The sequence below is a fragment of the Carassius auratus genome, chromosome 36, assembly GCF_003368295.1.
Source record: "Carassius auratus strain Wakin chromosome 36, ASM336829v1, whole genome shotgun sequence".
Classification (NCBI taxonomy): Eukaryota; Metazoa; Chordata; class Actinopteri; order Cypriniformes; family Cyprinidae; genus Carassius; species Carassius auratus.
Genome location: NC_039278.1, coordinates 17322729 through 17343719, shown reverse-complemented (window position 1 = coordinate 17343719; position 20991 = coordinate 17322729). Strand labels below are relative to the sequence as shown.

The window sequence follows — 20991 nt, the reverse complement described above, 5'->3', positions numbered from 1 at the left end:
ATGAACAGCTCTCTCTCCACCTTCAATACCACGACTTAAGCGAGGCATCGAACCCCCAACTGCTCCCCGGGCGCCGCAGCATAAATGGTTGCCCCACTGCTCTGTGTGTGTGCATTTCGGATGGGTTAAATGCAGAGCACAAATTCTGAGTATGGGCCACCATACTTGGCTGAATGCCACTTCACTTCACTTTAAATAATAATAATAAAATCATAGTAAAAAAATAAAAATAAAAAACAAATGCAGCCTGAAGTCTGAGACATTTTGAATAGTTGTTACACAAAGCAAGGTTTGAAAGAGAAATGCGCCACATTGAGCTGTGGCTGCATGATTAAACAATTAAAAGATGACTCAGAAGAATCTCTAACACTGAAACCCCAGAAGCCAATTCAGAAACCAGCCAATGCCAGCCTTGACTTCAGCATCAGTTACTGTTGCTCACTTTCTCCCTCTGTTGGTGAACAGGGATTCTGAGGGACCCAGTCGAGCACTTGTCTGTCAATCCAGCAAACTTGTAAGATAAAAACAACTGCACATAATATTTACCAGTATAGAAAGATGTTTGTGGTTTAATACTGCATGTTAAACAGACATAAACTTATGATGAACTGTTGCTGTGATTATGCTGACATGAAACGACTAAAAAATAAAACCACCACGACTTATTTCAGCCTAATGTTCTATTACGAAGAAAAACCTGGTTTATTTATGAATGTAACCTTAATGAATCAGATTTTATCTTTGAAAATCCTGTCTTAAAGTGACTCCTGTAATCTTCATTCTCATTCAAATGCCAACCACATATCACAGCATTAATAACAATAACAATAATAAGCCATAATCTGTAGTCTATTTTTGTCAAAGCTGTCAAAATGCTAGGCATCCTATAAATAGCATCCTAACCACAAAGTACTTGCGTTTGGGGGCACTGAGGCCAGGGAAAATACACCTTGCCAAAAGCATATGCGGTTATACCTCGAGCACGGCGAATAGTGAGTCCCTGTGAAGAACTCAAAAAAAAAAAAAATAAATAAATAAACACCTTAAAAAATACACCTTGGCAGCAAAGAGCAGGAGAAAACATATATGCATGCACTAAACCCGCCTTTATCTGCTTTCTCACACATCAAAACCTCCCCCAAACGACGCGCCGCCCCTACCAAACCCTCCAGGAGTCAGTAAATTCAGCATTCCCTCTCAGGCTCAATTCAGAGTGGCATCAACAGGGGTGCTGAACCTCACGTTTAGATGAATTAACTGCACGCACGGGAGCGGGGACTGTCGTTTAGACTCAATTTATTGGCGGGACCGCGCGTGGTTCACCTTTATCTGATGCTGCGTAAAAGTTGACCGTGGAAACCGCTGCACGCGCTCGGAGGAAATCGCATGGTTGGATACCGCTCAGTGTGAGTTTGCTGCCACTACATAAACTTTATTGAGCACTTGGGCTTGTTTATACAAGGAGGCATGAACTGTTGATCCGGACAGACCTGCTTCTCATCCAGATGGATGCGCAATGATGGATTCATCGCTTTTCGATGCAACTTTTCAGCGCGGTGCACTGATAAACTTCCCCTGAGGATTTTACACCAGCGACCTTTACCTGAATTATCCTCTCAAGATGTCATCGGAGTATTTGATAAGGTCGCTGCTTATGCTCTTTCTAGCACTCTTCTCCGCCAATGCGAGCAACTGGCTGTAAGTGAATAGCTATCACTTTCTTCATTCATGTTATGTTTTGACGTCTGCGTCTAGGTCTGTTATGACTAAGTCAGTCAGATTCCCCGAAAGCAAATGTTTAGCATGTCAAATGTAGCCTGTGAATCGCAAATCTGAAATTACGAAGCGAACTGGTGAATAAGAATAGAACCTACCTACTTCGATTAAATACCTTAAAGCTTACAGTTTTTTTTTAAAGCGCAGAACAAAACAGTTGTAAACTTTGTCTAAGTCGTCTAATGTAGCCTTTATTATGAAATAAACATCTCAAAGCATGCACTGTATGGACAGCACAAAATAAAAAGTAATGAAACCGGTTATTTGGAGACTTTCCGTTCATGTGCATTTGGCACAGCCGCGCTTGGCGCTGGTTGCGCGCAGCGCGCAACGCGTGAATGGGACAGCAGTTAGTTAGTGCAGAAGAGAGCTGTATAAATGAATCACGTATGACAATTTGTGATAACAGCAAAGAATCCATAAGAGAATGATCTGATTTTGTTACTTACGTAGTTAAGAAGCAGAATTGCATGCTTGGTTAAGGCCATATCAAGATGAGTGCATTTCCAGGTATATAGAATCATTTATCTGTATCCTCAGGGCAGAAACAGCACATCATTTAATCTATCCAGATGTAGTTGGGTTTTCGATGGAAGAGTGTTTTTAACTCAAAGGCGTGGTGACAGGTTTGGGGCATGCACAGACAAGCTTCACACTTACGGAAAACCTCCTACCTGTCTACAAAAAATGATCATTCTGACAGGAGCTTGTACATGATTCCAACCCCATCTCAGGACAGGTATTAGCAGGCAGCCAAATTGACATTAGACAAGTTTTCTTTAGCGAACAGAAAATGTGAAATCTTCGAGTTATAGGAGCAACATGTGAGCATGAATCTAAAATGTAGTCTATATGATCCAGAAACACTAATATTATTTATATGAAGACAGTTAATTAAGCTTAAATGTTATACAAATGTGACTTGAAGTTTTGATAAGAAATGCAAGGTTTAAGTCTACGGTTTAACTGAAGAACAGGGAAACAGACTTAGTGTAAAACCTGCAATAAATAGAAAAATGTTGTTCAGTATGACAACTGACAATATGCTGCATGCTTTTTGATAAAGATCATCTTCAGGCATATTCCTGAGGTAAATCATCTTCTGAGCAACATAGCAGTCTTTAGTTCAAATGAAATAAACAGTGATTTCGTCACAACTGATCTTAAAATGAGATTTAGATGTAAAGTAAGATAATAAACATTTTTTAAATATTTCGTCTCACTTAAATAAAATCAGATGAAAAGCATGACTGAGTACACAAACGTTTTCTGTGTTGTCTCCTGTTTGTTGCATATAAGTGAATTACTGTGCAACAAATCTTAAAAATAAAAGCTCTTCGACTGGTTTTTCTGTAGTAGGTAAACCCCTTCAGAGATTAAAACGTTCTCAATGTTTCAATATAGGTTCTTCAGATCAGTGGTTTGGCTTCTGGGCTCTTTAAAACGCCAGAATATAGACATGAAAACAAGAGAATAAAGGTTTTGTGGTGCTTAAAAAGTATCAGGCTGTTAGCCCTTTGTAGCTCTAATCTGAATGTTTTAAGAGAGTGCGTTCTTCTGGTTAGTCAGATACTCTTTATTCAGCAGTCATAATTAAATGTTTTGAAGCACAGCCAAGAGCTTTTCATTTGAGAGATGTGTGAATGTATTATTCTTGATACACATCCATCAGCACCTGTGTGGAGGGTTGAGGTGCAGGTGCACGTCACGAGAGCAGTTGTACTGCACCTGCACCTCTTCAAACCTGCTTCAACAGCATGTGCTTGTTCATGCAAATATAAGCTTACATTGCTTTATAATATTTTATGAATGACTATTTGCAGTTGCTTTGTATTAAAATGCCAGGAATGAATCATTAATTAGACACTATAAATAACAGATGGTGAAATGTTATTAAACAAACTCTTTTCTAAATAAACAATGCAAATAGTTGCTCTTAATCCTTCTTCTAATGCATTTTGACAGGCAACGGTTTTTGCTTTTATCTTGCTTTGGCAAAGTCAGCATATACTGCTATTGATCAAACTTCTAAATCCTTAAACTGAGACCAACATTCCGAATTACATCCACCAAAATTTAGTCTGTTCCAACTTAGTGTGCTTTGTGTATTCTGACTGATCAAACGGTTTCAGATTTTGTAGAATTCTATTGAGAAAGTCTGACTCTACTGATCCATCCAATCTTTAAAGAAATAGTTCACCCAAAAAAGAAAATCTGCCTAGACGTAGAGCTTGTTTGTTCATGGGAACAGAGTTGGTGAAATTTAGCAATACATCACGTGCTAACCAATGGATCCGCTGCAGTGAATGGGTGCCGTCAGAATGAGAGTCCAAACAGCTGATAAAATGATCCAAAGTAATCCACATGACTCCAGTCCATCAGTTAACGTCTTGTAAAGCAAATAGCTGCAAGTTTGTGAAGAAAAACAAATCCAACATTAAGGAGTTTCTAACTTCAATCTGGCTTTCGGCTAAAATATTTTCCAATGAAAAAGTCATCTTGTCTGAATTAGGAGAGAAATATGCACAGATCAAGCACCGTTTACAAGCAAAAACAGTCTAAAACAGTTCTAATCAAATATGTGGGTGGAGTTTGATGTGAGAAGGGTGAATATGGATTATGGAAGGGACGAGTTAAAGTTAAAATGCCTTAATGATGGATTTGTTTCTGACAAACATGTAACTTTTCATTTCACGAGACTTTCACTGATGGAGTACAATCGTGTGGATTACTTGTGGATTACTGTGATGTTTTTATCAGCTGTTTGGACTCTCATTCTGACGGCACCCATCCACTGCAGTGGAGCCATTGGTGAGCAAGTGATGGAATGCTGGGTTTCTCCAAATCTGTTCCGATGAAGAAACAAACTCATCTACACCTTAGATAGCCTGAAGGTGAGTACATTTTCAGCATATTTTCTATTCTCTATTCTTAACTTTTACATTAAGTATCCAACCTACATAAGGCCAATGCAACCTTCACAATTCAATATTTTTCTAAACTTTAAAATTTATCTTGATGAATTAATCTAGTTTCATGATGCAACAATTTCAGAAGTAAAGAAAGCGTTGCACACTGTGAAATGCAGAATTTTTTTTTTTTTCTTTTAGAAGTTGAGGTTACAGAATGTTCACTAATGCACAGCTCACTGAATATAATACAAAACCATGCAGTTGTCTTTGTTTGGGAAGTGACACAGTGTTTCCCATTGCATGGGATGGAAAGAACAGTGGTTGAGGCGTTTGCACAGGACGGTCAATAAATAGTTCACAGCTGATGAGCAACATGAGAAGAGAGAAACCTCTAATGTGAAATACATCCTGGCGCCGAGTGCTGATAACACAAATAACACCAGTGACAACAGCGTAATGAAGCTGGAAAACCTGTTGTCACATACCTCCACTCATACAGCAGCCTATTAAAAGGTTAATTTGATAAAAACAGGCAACTTCCATCACCACTTTCATCAGTCATCAACATTTAAGTTCTTTGCTCTTAAAAATAAATGTAAGAATCCCCATATGGGCCTGTCAACACCTAAAAAGAACAAGAGTAAATCGCTCTTACTTAATTTTCTGCTCTGTACCGGAGTACATTTCCTCCAGATTCTTGTCAATCCGTCTTCAATTTTACAGACCGTCGTTCTGGTCACACAAGATGTTCAGGATGTTTTTTGGACCTCAGGTGCAGGAATGTCTCCGAAATATTTCTATTAATAGTATATACCCATTTACTTCTTGAACTGATGCAAATTATATTTACATAAATTATTTTAATTTGTTCTGGAGTCATGTATGATAAAAACGTTCTGGTTTGTAGAAGCATATGCTCATATAAAATGAATTAAACTGCACAGATTAAGTTTAAATTTAGATGTTCAACGCACCTTGTTGTCCCTCTCTGAAAGTCTGAAGTATCTTCATGATGTACACCTGGCACATATTTAATCTGCTAGAAGATATAGAAACAAGATTAATTAAAGATATGACGTTATCTCAATAAATGAGATAACACTGCCCTCTAGAGTTAAAGTCATCCACTAGAATTGCAGATTAAGCGTTGTGTAAATGCAACTGTAGCTCTAGACGAACTCTCTCAACTTAAAGCAAAATGAATGAATGAGGTTTTGGTACATGAGCTGTGAACAGTCTGCGAGACTTAGAAATACCAATGAGTCACTGAGTTTTTGAGGAAACGAGCTGTTTATCAGAGCAAGACTGTTGTGCAAGAATGACACATCTGTTTTTGAAAACATGTCATATTCTTTGATGGTTCACATTTTGGCTCCTTTGTGCAGAACATCTTCTTGACTGTATTTTTAATGTTGTGAGGAGAATTAAAGTGTGACTTTCAAGATCTGTAGACTACCATTCAAAAATACAAAATGAAAACTTTTATTTTAGTAAGCATGCATTAAATGAATCTAAATTCATTTATAATGCTATAAAAAATGCTGAAAAAAAAGGGTCAGGATTTCCTCAAAAAATATATAGCAGCACAACTGTATTTTGGTTATAATACGACTAAATGCAGCCATTGTAAGCATGAGAATGAAGAAGAAATAATACCTATGAACCGTATTCAGTTAATAATTTAAATAAATAATTTGTTATTTTTAAATTCATTCATTTTCAAAGTAATATTTAAAGGAGCCATATGATGTTGTTAAAATCAGAGCTTAATATATCATTTATATCAGCGCCAAAAAACAGTGCAGGATGAGTTTCTCACAGAGTTTTATGAAAAGTATGAGCAATGCCAACAGTAATGCATTAATAGTGCTTCTATTCAAAACAAACTCCTTGGTAATGCTGGTAATGCGTTTGATGATAATTATAATAAAAATGGAAATATGTGGGTGTAATGCGAAGCACTAAATGCATCAGTTCCCTTAAACTCCCTTAACACTGAATTCATTTCAGACAAACAGCTTGTAATACACAGATACAAGCGCCCTATGACGCACAGCTGACAAATATGTAAATATCAAATACTTTGGTAAACCTCAAGAAATTGTGTTCCTCGGACACCACAGCACACTTTACGTACTGTCGGTAGCCTGCATAGGTCTGATATTTACTTTCACCGATTTACCACAGAGAGACAAAATCTCAACATCCATTGTTTGATTATAAAAAAAAAAAAGATGCTGAGGGAAATTGAAGCTTTTTAGTTGCTATAAAAAGTTTTTTATATATATATATATTTATTTATTTATTAGAGATGCCACAATTCTCGATATAATATTGAACCATTGGGTACGACATCCATGGTTCAATATGTGCTTGTGAATTGTGTTTTTTTGGCTTTGCGTTTAAATAATTTTTGAACTGGCTCTGTTTGTGTGCTCATGAGTCTAAGCACTGAGATGACCAAACGCTGTCCTGCTTATAACATGCATTTGAAAAAACACTACAAAGAAAGATGTTCGGCATGTGATGTCTTGTAATAAGAAGCATTTCTAAACCAATAGAGTATATTATAACACGCTTTCACTCTACAACAGTCAGAATGTTTGAAATAACTTCCTTTTGTGATCTGACGTGGCTTCTTTTCACAAAATGACACAGAAAATATATTATATATTCTGTGAATATATGTACTGTAAAATCGACAGCCAATGGATTATACATATACATCATTATGAAAATACACTAAATGGCTTGAAGAACACTATACATTGTCACAATCGAGTGTTTATTGTCTTCATGTTTCATCATTCAAAATGTTTCTAGCAGGATGTCCATATTAGGGGTTTCCTTGAATGTCATCAGTTCTATTAGTTCTGAGATGTATATGTGAAGTTTCTGCATGAGGGTGCCCTTCCGGCTGCCAGAATGAATGAAACAGACATTACATGTGTTTATAGTGCCTAATAATGGCCAATCCACAAAAATAATACTTCTCTCAAAAGAATTTTGAAGTAATCCATGTTTTTTTATATAGCGTACAGAAGTGTATTACAGTTTTAAATAATTTTAAAACGGAGGTACGTATTGAACCCTGGGCTAAATGTCTTGTTGCACCGAGTGGTTTTTATTTAATCTCGTTAAATAATTTCCCCTTTCTCAAATTGAGCCGATCTCAAGAATGATTCCTAAACGATTGAGGTGTTCTGTTGTTGGATGTAATAATGAGCATAGCAGCAGTCATTTACTCTTGACATGTGAGCCACTGAAGATGCAGTGGATTACATTTGTTTTTGAAGGGAATAAGCCCCCGATCTACATAAATGCATCTATGTTCAAGCCAATAATTCGCAATCCAGCTTCACCAACAGAAGACGCGAGTAAAATATTTTTTAATGAATCTTTCCAAATAATGTGCTAATTAGCAAGTTTCAGATGAATGCACTTATAGTAAACAGTCTCTCTGAGAGCAGCATGGAAGAGAGGGGTGGGGTCAGCAGAGCTCATTAACATTTAAAGGAAAATGCTACAAAACGGCTTGCTCTGCAAAGAGTTGTATTTGACAGGGTAAAAAAAGTTGTTGTTTTACACTACCATTAAGACATTTTAACTAAAATATGTTACAGACTTTTCATTAAGATCTTATTAAGAATCATATATTAAGAATCATATCAGTTTGTGGAAAATTTGCATCCGATGACCTCTTTAAAAAATTTTCCTTGAGCAGCAGATTCTCATATTAGAATAATTTCTGAAGAATCATATGACACTTTAGACATTTTAAAGTATATTTAAAGAGAAAATAGGCATTTAAATTGTAATAATATTTCACAATATTACTGCTTTCACTGTATGTTTGATCAAATAAATGCTGAGACTTTAACAGTATTGTGTTATATAACTTTGATATGTTTATAAGTTGACAGTAGTAAGAGGCAAGCAGATATATACAGTCAGGCGTGTGTACGTGTGTGATGCTTTTTCTCTCTCATTCTCTTTCAAACTCTCTCATACAGCATTGTTGCGTGCTAAGTCGCGCTTGGCTAAGCCATCTGGAGCCAACAGTGCTCGAAGGCCAGGGCAATGTAATTCAACACAAACATGACAGAAAAGGAAGAAGGCACCATGCTCCAGGTGGAATGCTCCTGCAAAAACCTCCCAGAAAGCGCAGAGGAAGGCATCTCCCATTCTTTCACAAAATCCCACAGTCAACTCCCTTTGTTTTCCCAAACGATTAGCAAGTACGTAGAAGAGAAGGCTAGAGCTATAACTGGGGAGCAATGAAAACAAGATTCTCTCAAGGTCTCAGACAATCTTTTTCCCAGACAAATAGGCAGCGGGCCGTTCTTCAGGTGTCTGTTTGTAAAAATCCCGAGCTTGATATGAGTGCCAGTCTTATGAGTGCATCTGGCACTGATATATTATATTCTAGCGCTAATCCCGTCAGAACGGACGGGACTCCGCTGCCATTTGGCTGCCAGATTCATTATCAGGTCAGGATCACAGAGCTAATTTACTAGTGAAACAAACAAAAGCTGTAAACACACATGCAAGAACATGCAATTGTCAACAGATGCTACAAAAAAGAAACTCAAACTCCCTCTGCGCAGAATGCATGTGCATCTGGCCATTGAAGTCGTGCTTCATCTTTGGCTGGACAGGAGCATGTTATCAAAGCTCAAGAGAGCAGAGATGATGGTCCCATGGACAAGGAGGTGTTTGTTGCTTATCTGCCCCAACCGTGGCCTTCAAAATCATCTCTTGTCAACGGCAGAGAGGGGTGGGATGCGCCGCTTCCAGCTGCAGGGATGCAAACGTGCCGTTTTTAACTTAAGATGAGCCCTTGAAACCCTTGAAGACACTGCAAGCTTAAAATTCCTAATACTATTTTTATTTTATTTTGTATGTTAATTGCAATTTAATAAGCCTGAACTGAAATACTGACTCAAAGTCATGCATGTGCATTAACATCAGATTAGCTCAAATCTTTTGTGTGCTATTTACACTGAAAAAATGGCAACATCTAAGTCAACTGGTTAATCAGAATCACAACTACTATTAACCATTGTTAACTATTAATATCGATAAATCAACCCAAATACATTAATCTGTATCAACAAAAATAAAATTTTATGGGTTAAAAAAAGGTAAAAATAGCTCTTTAAAAAGGTAACAGTTGCAGGTTATCACAAACAGAAACCCTTAAAAATCCCAAATTAATAGAATATTAAACACTAACATATTTCTCACTATACTGATCCTGTGCAAAAACACAAAAATAATACTTAATTTCAACATTTATTCTCCTAAGGACTGACGGTTTGGCACACCGGTAACAAAAAATCTGCTGCTCCGCTTTCATTTTAATTTCAGATTAATATAATCATTTATTGGCTTCATCTAACTTTAAGTGCAATGAGCTTTTATTAATATTTGAAATAAAGTAGTGTAGTTAATTTTACTGTTTGTTTTAAAGTGGTGGAATCAATGGTTCCATGAAGAACCTTTAACATTCATGGAAAATGTCCATGTCACAAAAAGTTCTTTAGATTTCTAAAATGGACTTCACCCTAAAAACAAAACCTTCTTTTGAGAACCATTCCATGAAAGGTTTGCATCGCTTTGAAAACCTCTTTTAAAAACTACTTTCAAGAGCGTAAATACTGTACATGCGATTACACTATAAGCATTTCGTGAGTCAGATCCGATCCGTGGTGATTTTGTGGTTTAGCCTTGAGCTACAATCCAAATCAATAAACCTCAAGATCTTGCACCTTAATTGAGTATTTACACCACAGCACTTTCAAAGCCATTCTTAAGACCTCCATCCGCAATACATTTAAGCGCACTTTCGAATTACCCAGCACTACACCAAAAGACCTTCAGAAACAAATAATGCAAAACAAACCCATCCGTGAGCACACGCAACTCTCTAAATGCATCTGTGCAGACTTTAAACACTCATGACTTTGATCTTAACCAGTCCTTGATGATAATGAGACCAAGCTTGGTGTGTTCGGATGAAAACCTGTGTGATGTGTTGTAGTATAGGACTATTTTTATAAGGTGCCATAAAGAGATGGAGCTCAGCAGACCCTTTAAAGCATTGGTGTTGCCCCGACCCCCTGGCCCTGGAGGTGATGGGTGAAGATAGTCTCTATCCGTCTCTCAACATCACCCTTACCTCATCTGCTCAACACAGGCCTCCATAAACGTCACAGGAGGGCCACGCTGCTTATGTTTGCACTGTTTATTGTACTGTTTGTGCTTTGGAGTCAATATAAAACCTACGTGGGTCACTAAATTAGTGGAACAATGCATGGGTCAGGGTTATTGTTAACAGACACTATAAGAACAACTAAATTAAGCCATAAAACTAAAAATAAATAATAATGGGGGGGGGGGGGGGGGGGTAAAAATTGTAAAATACAAAACACAGAAACAACTTTAACCAAAAATACTAAAAATACTTACTTTTTACATTAAGGTTACATTTGGTAAAATTACTTAATGCAATAGTTATCATGAACTAATAATAAACTTTTTTTTCTTTTCTTTTTTTACAGAATACATACAATAATACAATAAATAATAGGATTATATATAACGGTACTGTATTTAGAATATATATATATAATAAAAATATATATATATATTATTATTTTTATTATTATTATAGATTTATTATTATATTATACTGTTTATTTGTTTAAATTGTTTCTTCATCTGACTTAATTTTATAAATGCTTCTTTGTAGAAATTGACATTAAAATAATAAGTGCTGTAAATATAATACTCATTGTTAGTTCATGATACCCAATGCTTTAACTACTGACCACTAAAACTAAACTGAAACTAAACCAAAAGTAATAGAGTGAAAAGTAATGGAAGATTACCTGAAATAATAAGTGTGCAAAAAAATAAATGATAATATTCTACATATTGCGTTTTTCTTCCAGCACCTAAATACATTGTTTTTTTCTTTACAAATGCCTGTATTATTGAGAGTCTCTGAACATTTACTGATTACTCTACTGCTTTGTCCTCAGATACTTAGCAAAGCTGTCATCAGTGGGGAGCATCTCGGATGAAGAAACCTGTGAGAAGCTCAGAGGACTCATCCAGAGGCAGGTTCAGATCTGCAAGCGCAATGTGGAGGTGATGGACGCCGTCCGCAGGGGCGCTCAGCTCGCCATCGACGAGTGCCAGTTTCAGTTCCGCAACCGACGCTGGAACTGCTCGACGCTAGAAAGTGTTCCTCTGTTTGGCAAAGTGGTCACACAAGGTAAGTAGCCTCATATTTAATTGCACATGAAGCTAGCCCTGCTTAAAACCCTGTAGATACTTAATGGCTACTTATGTGTGTCACAGGTACACGGGAAGCTGCATTTGTGTACGCTTTATCTGCTGCTAGTGTAGCCTTTGCAGTGACCAGAGCCTGCAGCAGCGGGGAGCTGGACAAGTGTGGCTGCGACCGCAATGTGCACGGTGTCAGTCCAGAGGGTATGTGCGCTTTTTTTATTGAATAATAATAATTTTGAGGATTGCTGATTAATTATTATTGCTGTTGCATATACATGGTTTTTCTCCTGGATATCTAGTTCACCTAGTCTTAAACTAAACTTTACTTAAGCTTAAACTAAACACTATCGTGTACCTAACAACGTTGTTTCCATGTGGACTCGTTACATTTCTCCATGCTTGAGGGTCTTTATCTCAACAGGTTTCCAATGGTCAGGATGCTCTGATAACATTGCATACGGGGTTGCTTTTTCCCAGTCCTTTGTGGACATCAGGGAACGAAGTAAAGGACAGTCCTCCAACAGAGCCCTAATGAACCTTCATAACAATGAGGCAGGGAGGAAGGTACGGCGCTTAACACACATCATGCTGAAAGGTTTCAATTATCACAACTTGTTTAACAAATGACCTTTCTTTCACAATCCAAGGCAATTCTGAACAACATGCGAGTGGAATGTAAGTGCCATGGCGTTTCTGGCTCTTGTGAGGTAAAAACCTGCTGGAAAGCAATGCCGCCGTTCCGCAAAGTGGGCAACATCATCAAGGAGAAATTTGACGGTGCTACAGAGGTGGAGCTACGCAAAGTGGGCACCACCAAGGTCCTGGTTCCCCGAAACTCACAGTTCAAGCCACACACAGATGAAGATCTGGTGTACCTGGACCCAAGCCCAGACTTCTGCGAACATGACCCCAGATCTCCAGGGATACTGGGCACCGCGGGCCGCTTTTGCAACAAGACCTCGAAGGCCATCGACGGCTGTGAGCTCATGTGCTGTGGTCGCGGATTCCACACGGAGGAGGTGGAGGTGGTTGACCGCTGCAGCTGCAAGTTCCACTGGTGCTGCTACGTCAAGTGCAAACAGTGCCGCAAGATGGTGGAGATGCACACGTGTCGGTGATCTCTCCCCTTACCACTTCCCTCCATGCACAGGGAAACTAGACAAATTCCCAAGCATTTCAAGCAAAGGTAGAGGAACATGTCATACATGAGACATTAAATTATAGGGGCAAAATACCCGAGGTCCCAATTGAGAGTATTTTTCTCTCTCCTAGTCCTGTTTTTAATCATGATTGCTCTCTTATTTTTATAAATATATATATATATATCCATTTTAACTTATTGCAATCGAATAGAGAGTTAATTTTTAATGTGACGTGCACCAGAGAAGTGCCATTGGGATCAGGGGCACATGAATATGGAGAAAGGTCAATGCCTTTTCATCGTTAATGCTGCTTTAGGGTTTCATCTTGAAAGATGGACGTCGGACTAACTGAGACATTGAACACTACATGCTGAGATGCAGTCCAGGTGTACATGTACTTTCCAAGAGTTTTCCATCCTCGTGACCATTCGTTCCTGTGATGCTGCTTCAATTCATGAATCACTCACTGATAACATACAGCGAGCATTAAAGCGAGGCTTGCTTTTCTATGGATGCAAACCGACTACAAACAAGACAGAGTGGAAATATAAGTGTTAGCAAGCTGTTCAAAAGAAGCGCTGGGTTAGTTAACTAGCTATTGATGCAGACAGATGATTGGTGCTGAGATGTAACCATGCATCTGGTGCGAAACTGACAAACATAAATTGTTTACCCGCTTGGGGTGCTTGGACCATGGATTCTGTGCATGATGACTCTAGCACTTTTCCTCTCCAGATGCACATAACGCAAATAAACAAATCCCCCAGCATTCCCTCCTCCATTAGTCAGACCTGAGTGACTGAATTATGTACGATATCATAACTCCAAGCTTTTCTATAGTAAAACTTGCTATCCATTATGCTTTTAAAAGAAACATAGGTTTGTAATGACTTGTACACTGAAGAGGACTATATTTCATATGAATGTATGATACATTGAAATATATGCTGTGTCAAAGACTGACATGCTTGTGATTGTGCTTTTTGCGTGAACTGCTCTTTCCAAATGGTCATTTATGGAAGCAGGCCATCCATAACTAACCATCTTCATTATAAAAGACACGCTGAGCAACATTAATCAACATGGTGTCCAAATCTGGTCTTTTGGCAGGGTATGATTTAATGATTTAATGGGCTTCCCACAAGGATAAGTGTCTTCGTTTTGTGAAGTTTTGGTTTTAACGTTAAAAAATATCCTGGGTTGTGACATAATGCTGATTACTACAAATATATATTGGGGGGTGGGGAAATTGGGAAATTCTCGGTTACTTGCAATGAATGTTTAAATGTTTCAGTAGTATATAGATAAGATTTTAATGTGTGTTATGATTTAAGTGGTGGAAAAAATTGCTTTCTAACCAGCTTTCTATGCTGTCTGGATAGTTATGTCCAATTTAACTTAAGGGAATGGCATAATCCATAAAATAATGATTTAGAAAATGATATATATATTATCAAATAATTTTATATAAGTATTATATACCAATATGCCATTTCTTGGGCTGAACCTGGAATGTTATTTTAAGTTACACATTCAAAGTTTGACGCCAGAAAGATTTTTTTAAAGAAATAACTTTTATTTTATTATTTTTATTTAGCAATTGAATTGATCAAAGGTAACAGTAAAGATTATAATGTTACTATGATAACTACTTTCTATTAATCAAAGAATCCTGCAAAAAAAAAAAAAAAAAAAAAAAATTATATATATATATATATATATATATATATATATATATATCATTGATTCCACAAAACTGTTTCTAATATTGATAATAATAAAAATAATAAGAAATGTTTCTTGAGCAGCGAATCAGCATATTAAAATGATTTATGAAGGATCGTGTGACACTGAAGACTGAAGTAATGATGCTAAAAATTTTGCATCACAATAATAAATGACCTTTTAAAATATATTGAAATAAAAACAATTTAATTGTAAAAATTTCTAAATGAAGACTTGGTGAGCTTGCCAAGCTTTTGAAGGATTGTGTACATGGTAATTATGAAATCCCTTGGTTAACCACACCTACCATAGACCTGGAAAATTAAGAAACGTTACTAATGGTATCTTCCATCTCTATCATGCTTTACAGATGTATGTATTGGTTTTGTGGTTTGATGGATCATGGTAGTACCAGTGCATGTACCATTCAGGCAGCTGCCTAGTGACATGGTCTAGGCTGATCTAGCCATCACGCCAAGAACAATAAATATTTATAGAAACTATTCATGGAATAATGGCAGGAATGAAGCTTTGTCGGACATGCATAAATGTGGTTTGGTGCTGCAACAAAGCGGCCCCTAGAGATGACTTTCGTAAGCACTGCTTTGCTGAGCTGTTGCCCAATAACTTGTGTTGTGTCAAATTTCCACACATTTTTGGAGGTCAATGTTATTTCTGCATGCAGTTTAATAAATGTATATATAAATTTGGGGTTGGTTTTTCTAACGTTTTTGAAAGAAGTCTCTTATGCTCCCCAGGGCTACATTTATATGATCGAAAATAAATATGGAATTTATTCCTCTGATAGCAAAGCTATATTTTTTTACATTATTACTCTAGTCTTCAGTGTCAGATGATCCTTTAGAAATCACTCTAACAAGCTGATTTGCTGCTCAAGAAACAGTTCTGATTATTATCAATGTTGAAAACAATTGTGCTGCTTCATATTTTTGTGGAAACTGTGCCATTTTGTTTTTCTTTGATGAATAGTTATTTAAATAACAGCATTTATTTGAAACACATATACATATATATATATATATATATATATATATACACAGGAGCATCTTAAATTAGAGTGTCATGGAAAGGTTAATTTATTTCAGTCATTTAACTCAAATGTGAAACTTGTGTATTAAATTCAGTGCACACAGACATCTTTGGTTCTTTTAATTGTGATGATTTCACATTTAACAAAAACCCACCAATTCACTCAACAAACATTCACTCAACATCTCAACAAATAAGAATCCTTCATAAGGCCAACTATTTGTAAATTGTTGGACTTCTGTAAAGTATGTTCATTTACTGTACATGTACTCAATACTTGGTAGGGGCTCCTTTTGCTTTAATTACTGCCTCAGTTCTGCGTGGCATGGAGTTGATCAGTTTGTAGCATTGGTGAGGTGGTATGGAAGCCAGGGTTTCTTTGACAGAGGCCTTCAGCTCTTCTGCATTTTTTGGTCTCGTTTCTCATTTTCCTCTTGATAATACCCCATAGATTCTCTTTGGGGTTCAGTTCTGGTGAATTTGCTGGCCAGTCAAGCACACCAACACCATGGTCATCACACTTTTGGAAATTGCCAAATCCTGCTAAAAAATGAAATCAGCTTCTTCAAAAAGCTGGTCAGCAGAGGGATGCATGAAATGCTCCAAAATTCTTGATAAACGGGTACAGTGACTTTGGTTTTCAAAAAACACAATGGACCAACACTGGCAGATGACATTGCCCCAAATCATCACAGCTGTGGAAACTTAACACTGGACTTCAAGCCACTTGGGCTATGAGCTTTTCCACCCTTCCTCAAGACTCTAGGACCTTGGTTTCCAAATGAAATACAAAACTTACTCTCATCTGAAAAGAGGGCTTTGGACCAGTGAGCAACAGTCCAGTTCTTTTCCTTAGCCCAGGTAAGACACGTCTGCTGTTGTCTGTGGTTCAGGAGTGGCTTAAAAAAAAAAGAGGAATACAACAACTGTAGCCAAATTCCTTAACACGTCTGTATGCCTTGACCAGGGCCTCAGTCCATTCCTTGTGAATTATTGAATCGATTTTGCTTGACAATCCTCATTAAGCTGCGGTTCTCTTGGTTGGTTGTGCATCTTTTTCTTCCACACTTTTTCCTTTACTCAACTTTCTGTTAACATGCTTGGATACAGCACTCTGTGATTGTCTTCTGGACAACTGTCAGATTGGCAGTCTTCCCCATGACTGTGTAGCCTAGTGAACCAAACTGAGGGACCATGTTGAGTGCTCAGGAAACCTTTGCAGGTGTTTTGAGTTTATTAGTTGATTGGCATGTCACAACATTCTAATATGTTGAGATCAGTGGTGGGTTTTGTTAAATGTGAGCCAAAATCAAAACAAAAGAATCAAAGACTTAAACTACTTAATTCTGCATGCACTGAATCTAATACACAAATTTCACAATTTGAGTTGAATTACTGAAATAAATGAACTTTTCCACAACATTCAAATTTATTGAGATGCACTAATACACACACACACACACACACACACACACAAAATGCATAAAAAACCTGACCTAAACTCACACTACTGGATGAGTTTAAATACAAACAGAAACATTTACATACAAAAATGTTTCTATTGTAAGTAAACACACCAGACTACTCCACTCCACCCTTGCTATAGGATACTACCGTCTACCTTTAACTTTGCTACTGTAACAGTAGACAGGTAGATTACACCCTCCAGTTTCTTTTCAACCAAGCTGACATATTTTACCTCTAATTTATGTTTCATATGTCATCAAAGCACCTCTGGCTTTTTTCAGTTGTTGGAAAAGCGTGAGAGCGTGCACATGTGGTCCAAAAAAATCCACCATCTCAATTTCTACATACATTTTAAAGTCTGCTTTCATATTCTTTGGTCGTACCCATGTCTGTTACTAATAAGCTGCTTTGAGGAACAGGAAGAGGTGGTTTGAAGAGAGGAGAGTTTGCCTTTTATTGTGCGCCGGGAAATTAAAGCGGCAGCATATCTGTGGATGCAGGCTGGAGAAATCATGGCAAATTCCTCATAATATCCAGCATATCCTGTGTTTGTGGAAGTAGAGATATTGGGGCCTAAAACACAACTGTTTTTGTTCTTGCCATTTCATGCTGCCTGGTTCTGAAATATGTGATGTGATGTGATGACACTAACATGGATGTTTTCAGTGTGACTTTTAAACACACCTAGGAAAGGACAACGTGTCTGTGGCTGAAAAATTTCTCTGATGGCTATTTGGGGAAAAAATATGCAGGCATGAATGTGGAAAAATCGGTGCGTATGAGAATAGATCTAAAATGTGCTTGAGGGAGATTTCACAATGAGAAATCTAATCCTGTCAACAGAATGGCCCTGTCACCGCCTCTTTGATGGAAAATACCACACAGTAATTTAATATTTGGAAAGGCTTTTCCAGGGACATAACAATTATCAACCTACAATTCAATAAAGGTACTCAAAGATCAGGAGCTTTAGCCTTTCAGCTACTTTTAATATGACTTTGGTCTCTGAAGTCAGAACAGTAACAGTTGTTTGATTAGCCAAGGCATGAAAGTATGCACTTTGTATGCTATGTGTGGCCATTAATAATAATAATAATAATGATAATACACACACACACACACACACACACACACACACACACACACACACACACACACACACAGTGTTCATTCAAATTCAAATATTCATTTCAAATATTGTCCGGTTATCACATTTATATGGTGCAACAACAACCGTAAAAGGAAATATATATATATATATATATATATATATATATATATATATATATATATATATATATATATATATATATATATAGTCAAAACTATACTAAGCACTGTAAAAAGTGAAGCACTGCATATTGTGTCTTCTATGCAGGACTTACATTAAAGTGGTCATACGACGTGGCTAAAAATAACATTATTGTGTGTATTTGGTGTAATGCAATGCATTTATGTGGTTTAAGGGAAAAAAATAACACATTATTTTCCACAATGTACATTTTTGTTGCCTCTATGCCCACTTGTCTAAGACACAACAATTTTTACAAAGCTCAACGTTCTGAAAAGTGAGGTGTACGCTGACTGGCCAGCTATCCAGTCCATTGTGATTGGCCAAAATACATTAAGTGTGTGAGGGAAATGTCACGCCCCTTAACATGCTGTGTCCCGGCACAACGAGACAAAACAAATTAAACTAAGCATTTGTTGCATCCAGTGGGGACATAATTACTGATTATAATGAATTGTACAGTCTTTTAACATGTTGCTTTGTGTATCGCGCTGTATAAACATAAAATCATGTCTGGATTTGTGACATCATGACGTAGATGTGGGGGCGTGTTTAAATGAGGCATTTTCAGAGGGCATGGATGAGTCTTAACTTTTATAAAGAATATCTCTTTGGAATTGAGACTTTAGTCTTTGCAGCTGCACAGTTCTTCTTTGCACACCAAGAGCTTGTAACACTCCAAGAGAAAGGTCAAATTTAAAGCATTGTATGACCCCTTTAAAAACTATGTTATCGATCAACATGCAAGCTGCAAAAACAGCTCAATTTAAACCAGATACTGCCTTATGGTACTAACCTAATCTCAGCTAGCCAAAGAGTAGCAAATTATCTGATTTCGATTTAACTATTGACACCTGATGAGACAAATGTATGTACAGTAGCTATATTTATATATAAATAAAGCATATAATGAAATAATTTTATTTAATTTATGAGTTTTGTATCTCTTGAACCAGGGGTCTCCAAACTCAGTCCTGGAGGGGCGGTGTCCTGCAGAGTTCAGCTCCAACTTCCCTCAACACACTTGGTTGGAGGTTTAAAGTATACCTTGTAAGAGCTTGATTAGCTGGTTCAGGTGTGTTTGATTAAAGTTGAAACTAAACTCTACAGAACACAGGCCCTCTAGGACCGAGTCTGGTGACCCCGTCTTAAATGATTGCTCTTCTCACAAACTCTAGAATAGGAAATAGTAGTAATGCAACTGCACGGTATTCAATGGCAATGGGAAGAGGTTAAGAGAGGATTCTACACAGGGTTGCCAGGTCTGCTTAACAAAACTCAATCATGATCAAAAGTAGCCCAGTCGCATTCCGGGGGAAATTGACTTTCAAAATCACTCCAAAATCACCCTGAGGGGGTTTTACCTCGGTCACGTTCCAGGGGGGAAGACAGGTTTGCTTCAACTCGCGATAACCTTATAAAAGCAGCCTAATTCTGTGTGAAAACCGCAGACTTGGCAACCCTAATTCTACACATTATGCAAGTTTTTTGCAAGTCTAAATACTTTAAGGTTGTGTTTCAGATGTCCATGTTTAATTTCAATTAATTTTCTTATTATTATAACAAAAATCTTTATTATTAGGGGGCCAGTGGTTTTTTTTAGGGGGTTAAGTTTAATTTGGAGTATCGATTTCTAATAAACTAACATTTCCCTAAAATCACCTCAGAGAACACAAGGAGAGAATTTGTCTGCCGAGAAACCCATAAATTCACCAAAGGTCTGGAAGAATCATTCCAGGAGTGAAAAAAAAGCGCTCCTCTCTCCTATCATGCCTTCCTCAAAACTCAAAGATCTCTACCAACATACTTCTCATATTAAAAGAAAACAAGTTACACAAATGAGACAGCTGTTTCTTGTTTGTGATGACAGTTGCCATACTCCTCCCCCTTCTTTCTTCACTTTTTTTTTTTTTTTTTTGTGAAGCATCCAGTTGTGCAATGACCCGGGCCCTCACAAAGACATTATCCTGATACCAAGCCCTGGTGCAGTAATATTATGCACTAATATGTACTAATGTAAAGTTACTAGGTAAAGAAACTGGAATCAGGCACTCACCCATTACTGCAGATTAACAATTAGAGTATAAATTCCCCTTATCATAAAAGATGATCATAAGAACCAAGTAGGTTACAGTGGATATACCAGTGTTCACACAAAAATTAAAATGAGCCATTTACTCACCCTCACATCGTTCAAACTCTCACTGTAAAAAATATGATCAGTACCTCATTAGAACAATTTAACCAATTTCAATTTATTTATTTTTACATGAGATATTTATTTTAAATGAAATTAAATTAATAAAAATTTTAATGTCCACTAAAAAGT

General features: G+C 37.1%; 1 protein-coding gene across 1 annotated transcript; it reads left to right on the top strand.

The window, feature by feature from the left end:
- Nucleotides 1-1289: 1289 nt before the first annotated feature.
- On the top strand, nt 1290-14477 carry LOC113055467 (protein Wnt-4a-like). Its single transcript, XM_026221789.1, has 5 exons — nt 1290-1698; nt 11735-11970; nt 12057-12188; nt 12409-12551; nt 12635-14477. The coding sequence occupies exons 1-5, from the start codon at nt 1622-1624 to the stop codon at nt 13103-13105; spliced, it is 1059 nt and encodes a 352-aa protein (XP_026077574.1). The 5' UTR covers nt 1290-1621; the 3' UTR covers nt 13106-14477.
- Nucleotides 14478-20991: the final 6514 nt, after the last annotated feature.

Excerpts from the sequence above, each read along its gene's own strand:
- LOC113055467 (XM_026221789.1), top strand. The coding sequence starts at position 1,622 with ATGTCATCGGAGTATTTGATAAGGTCGCTGCTTATGCTCTTTCTAGCA. Across the intron at positions 12,189-12,408 it reads GCACGGTGTCAGTCCAGAGG|GTTTCCAATGGTCAGGATGC; the intron begins GTATGTGCGCTT and ends TTATCTCAACAG. Across the intron at positions 12,552-12,634 it reads ACAATGAGGCAGGGAGGAAG|GCAATTCTGAACAACATGCG; the intron begins GTACGGCGCTTA and ends TCACAATCCAAG.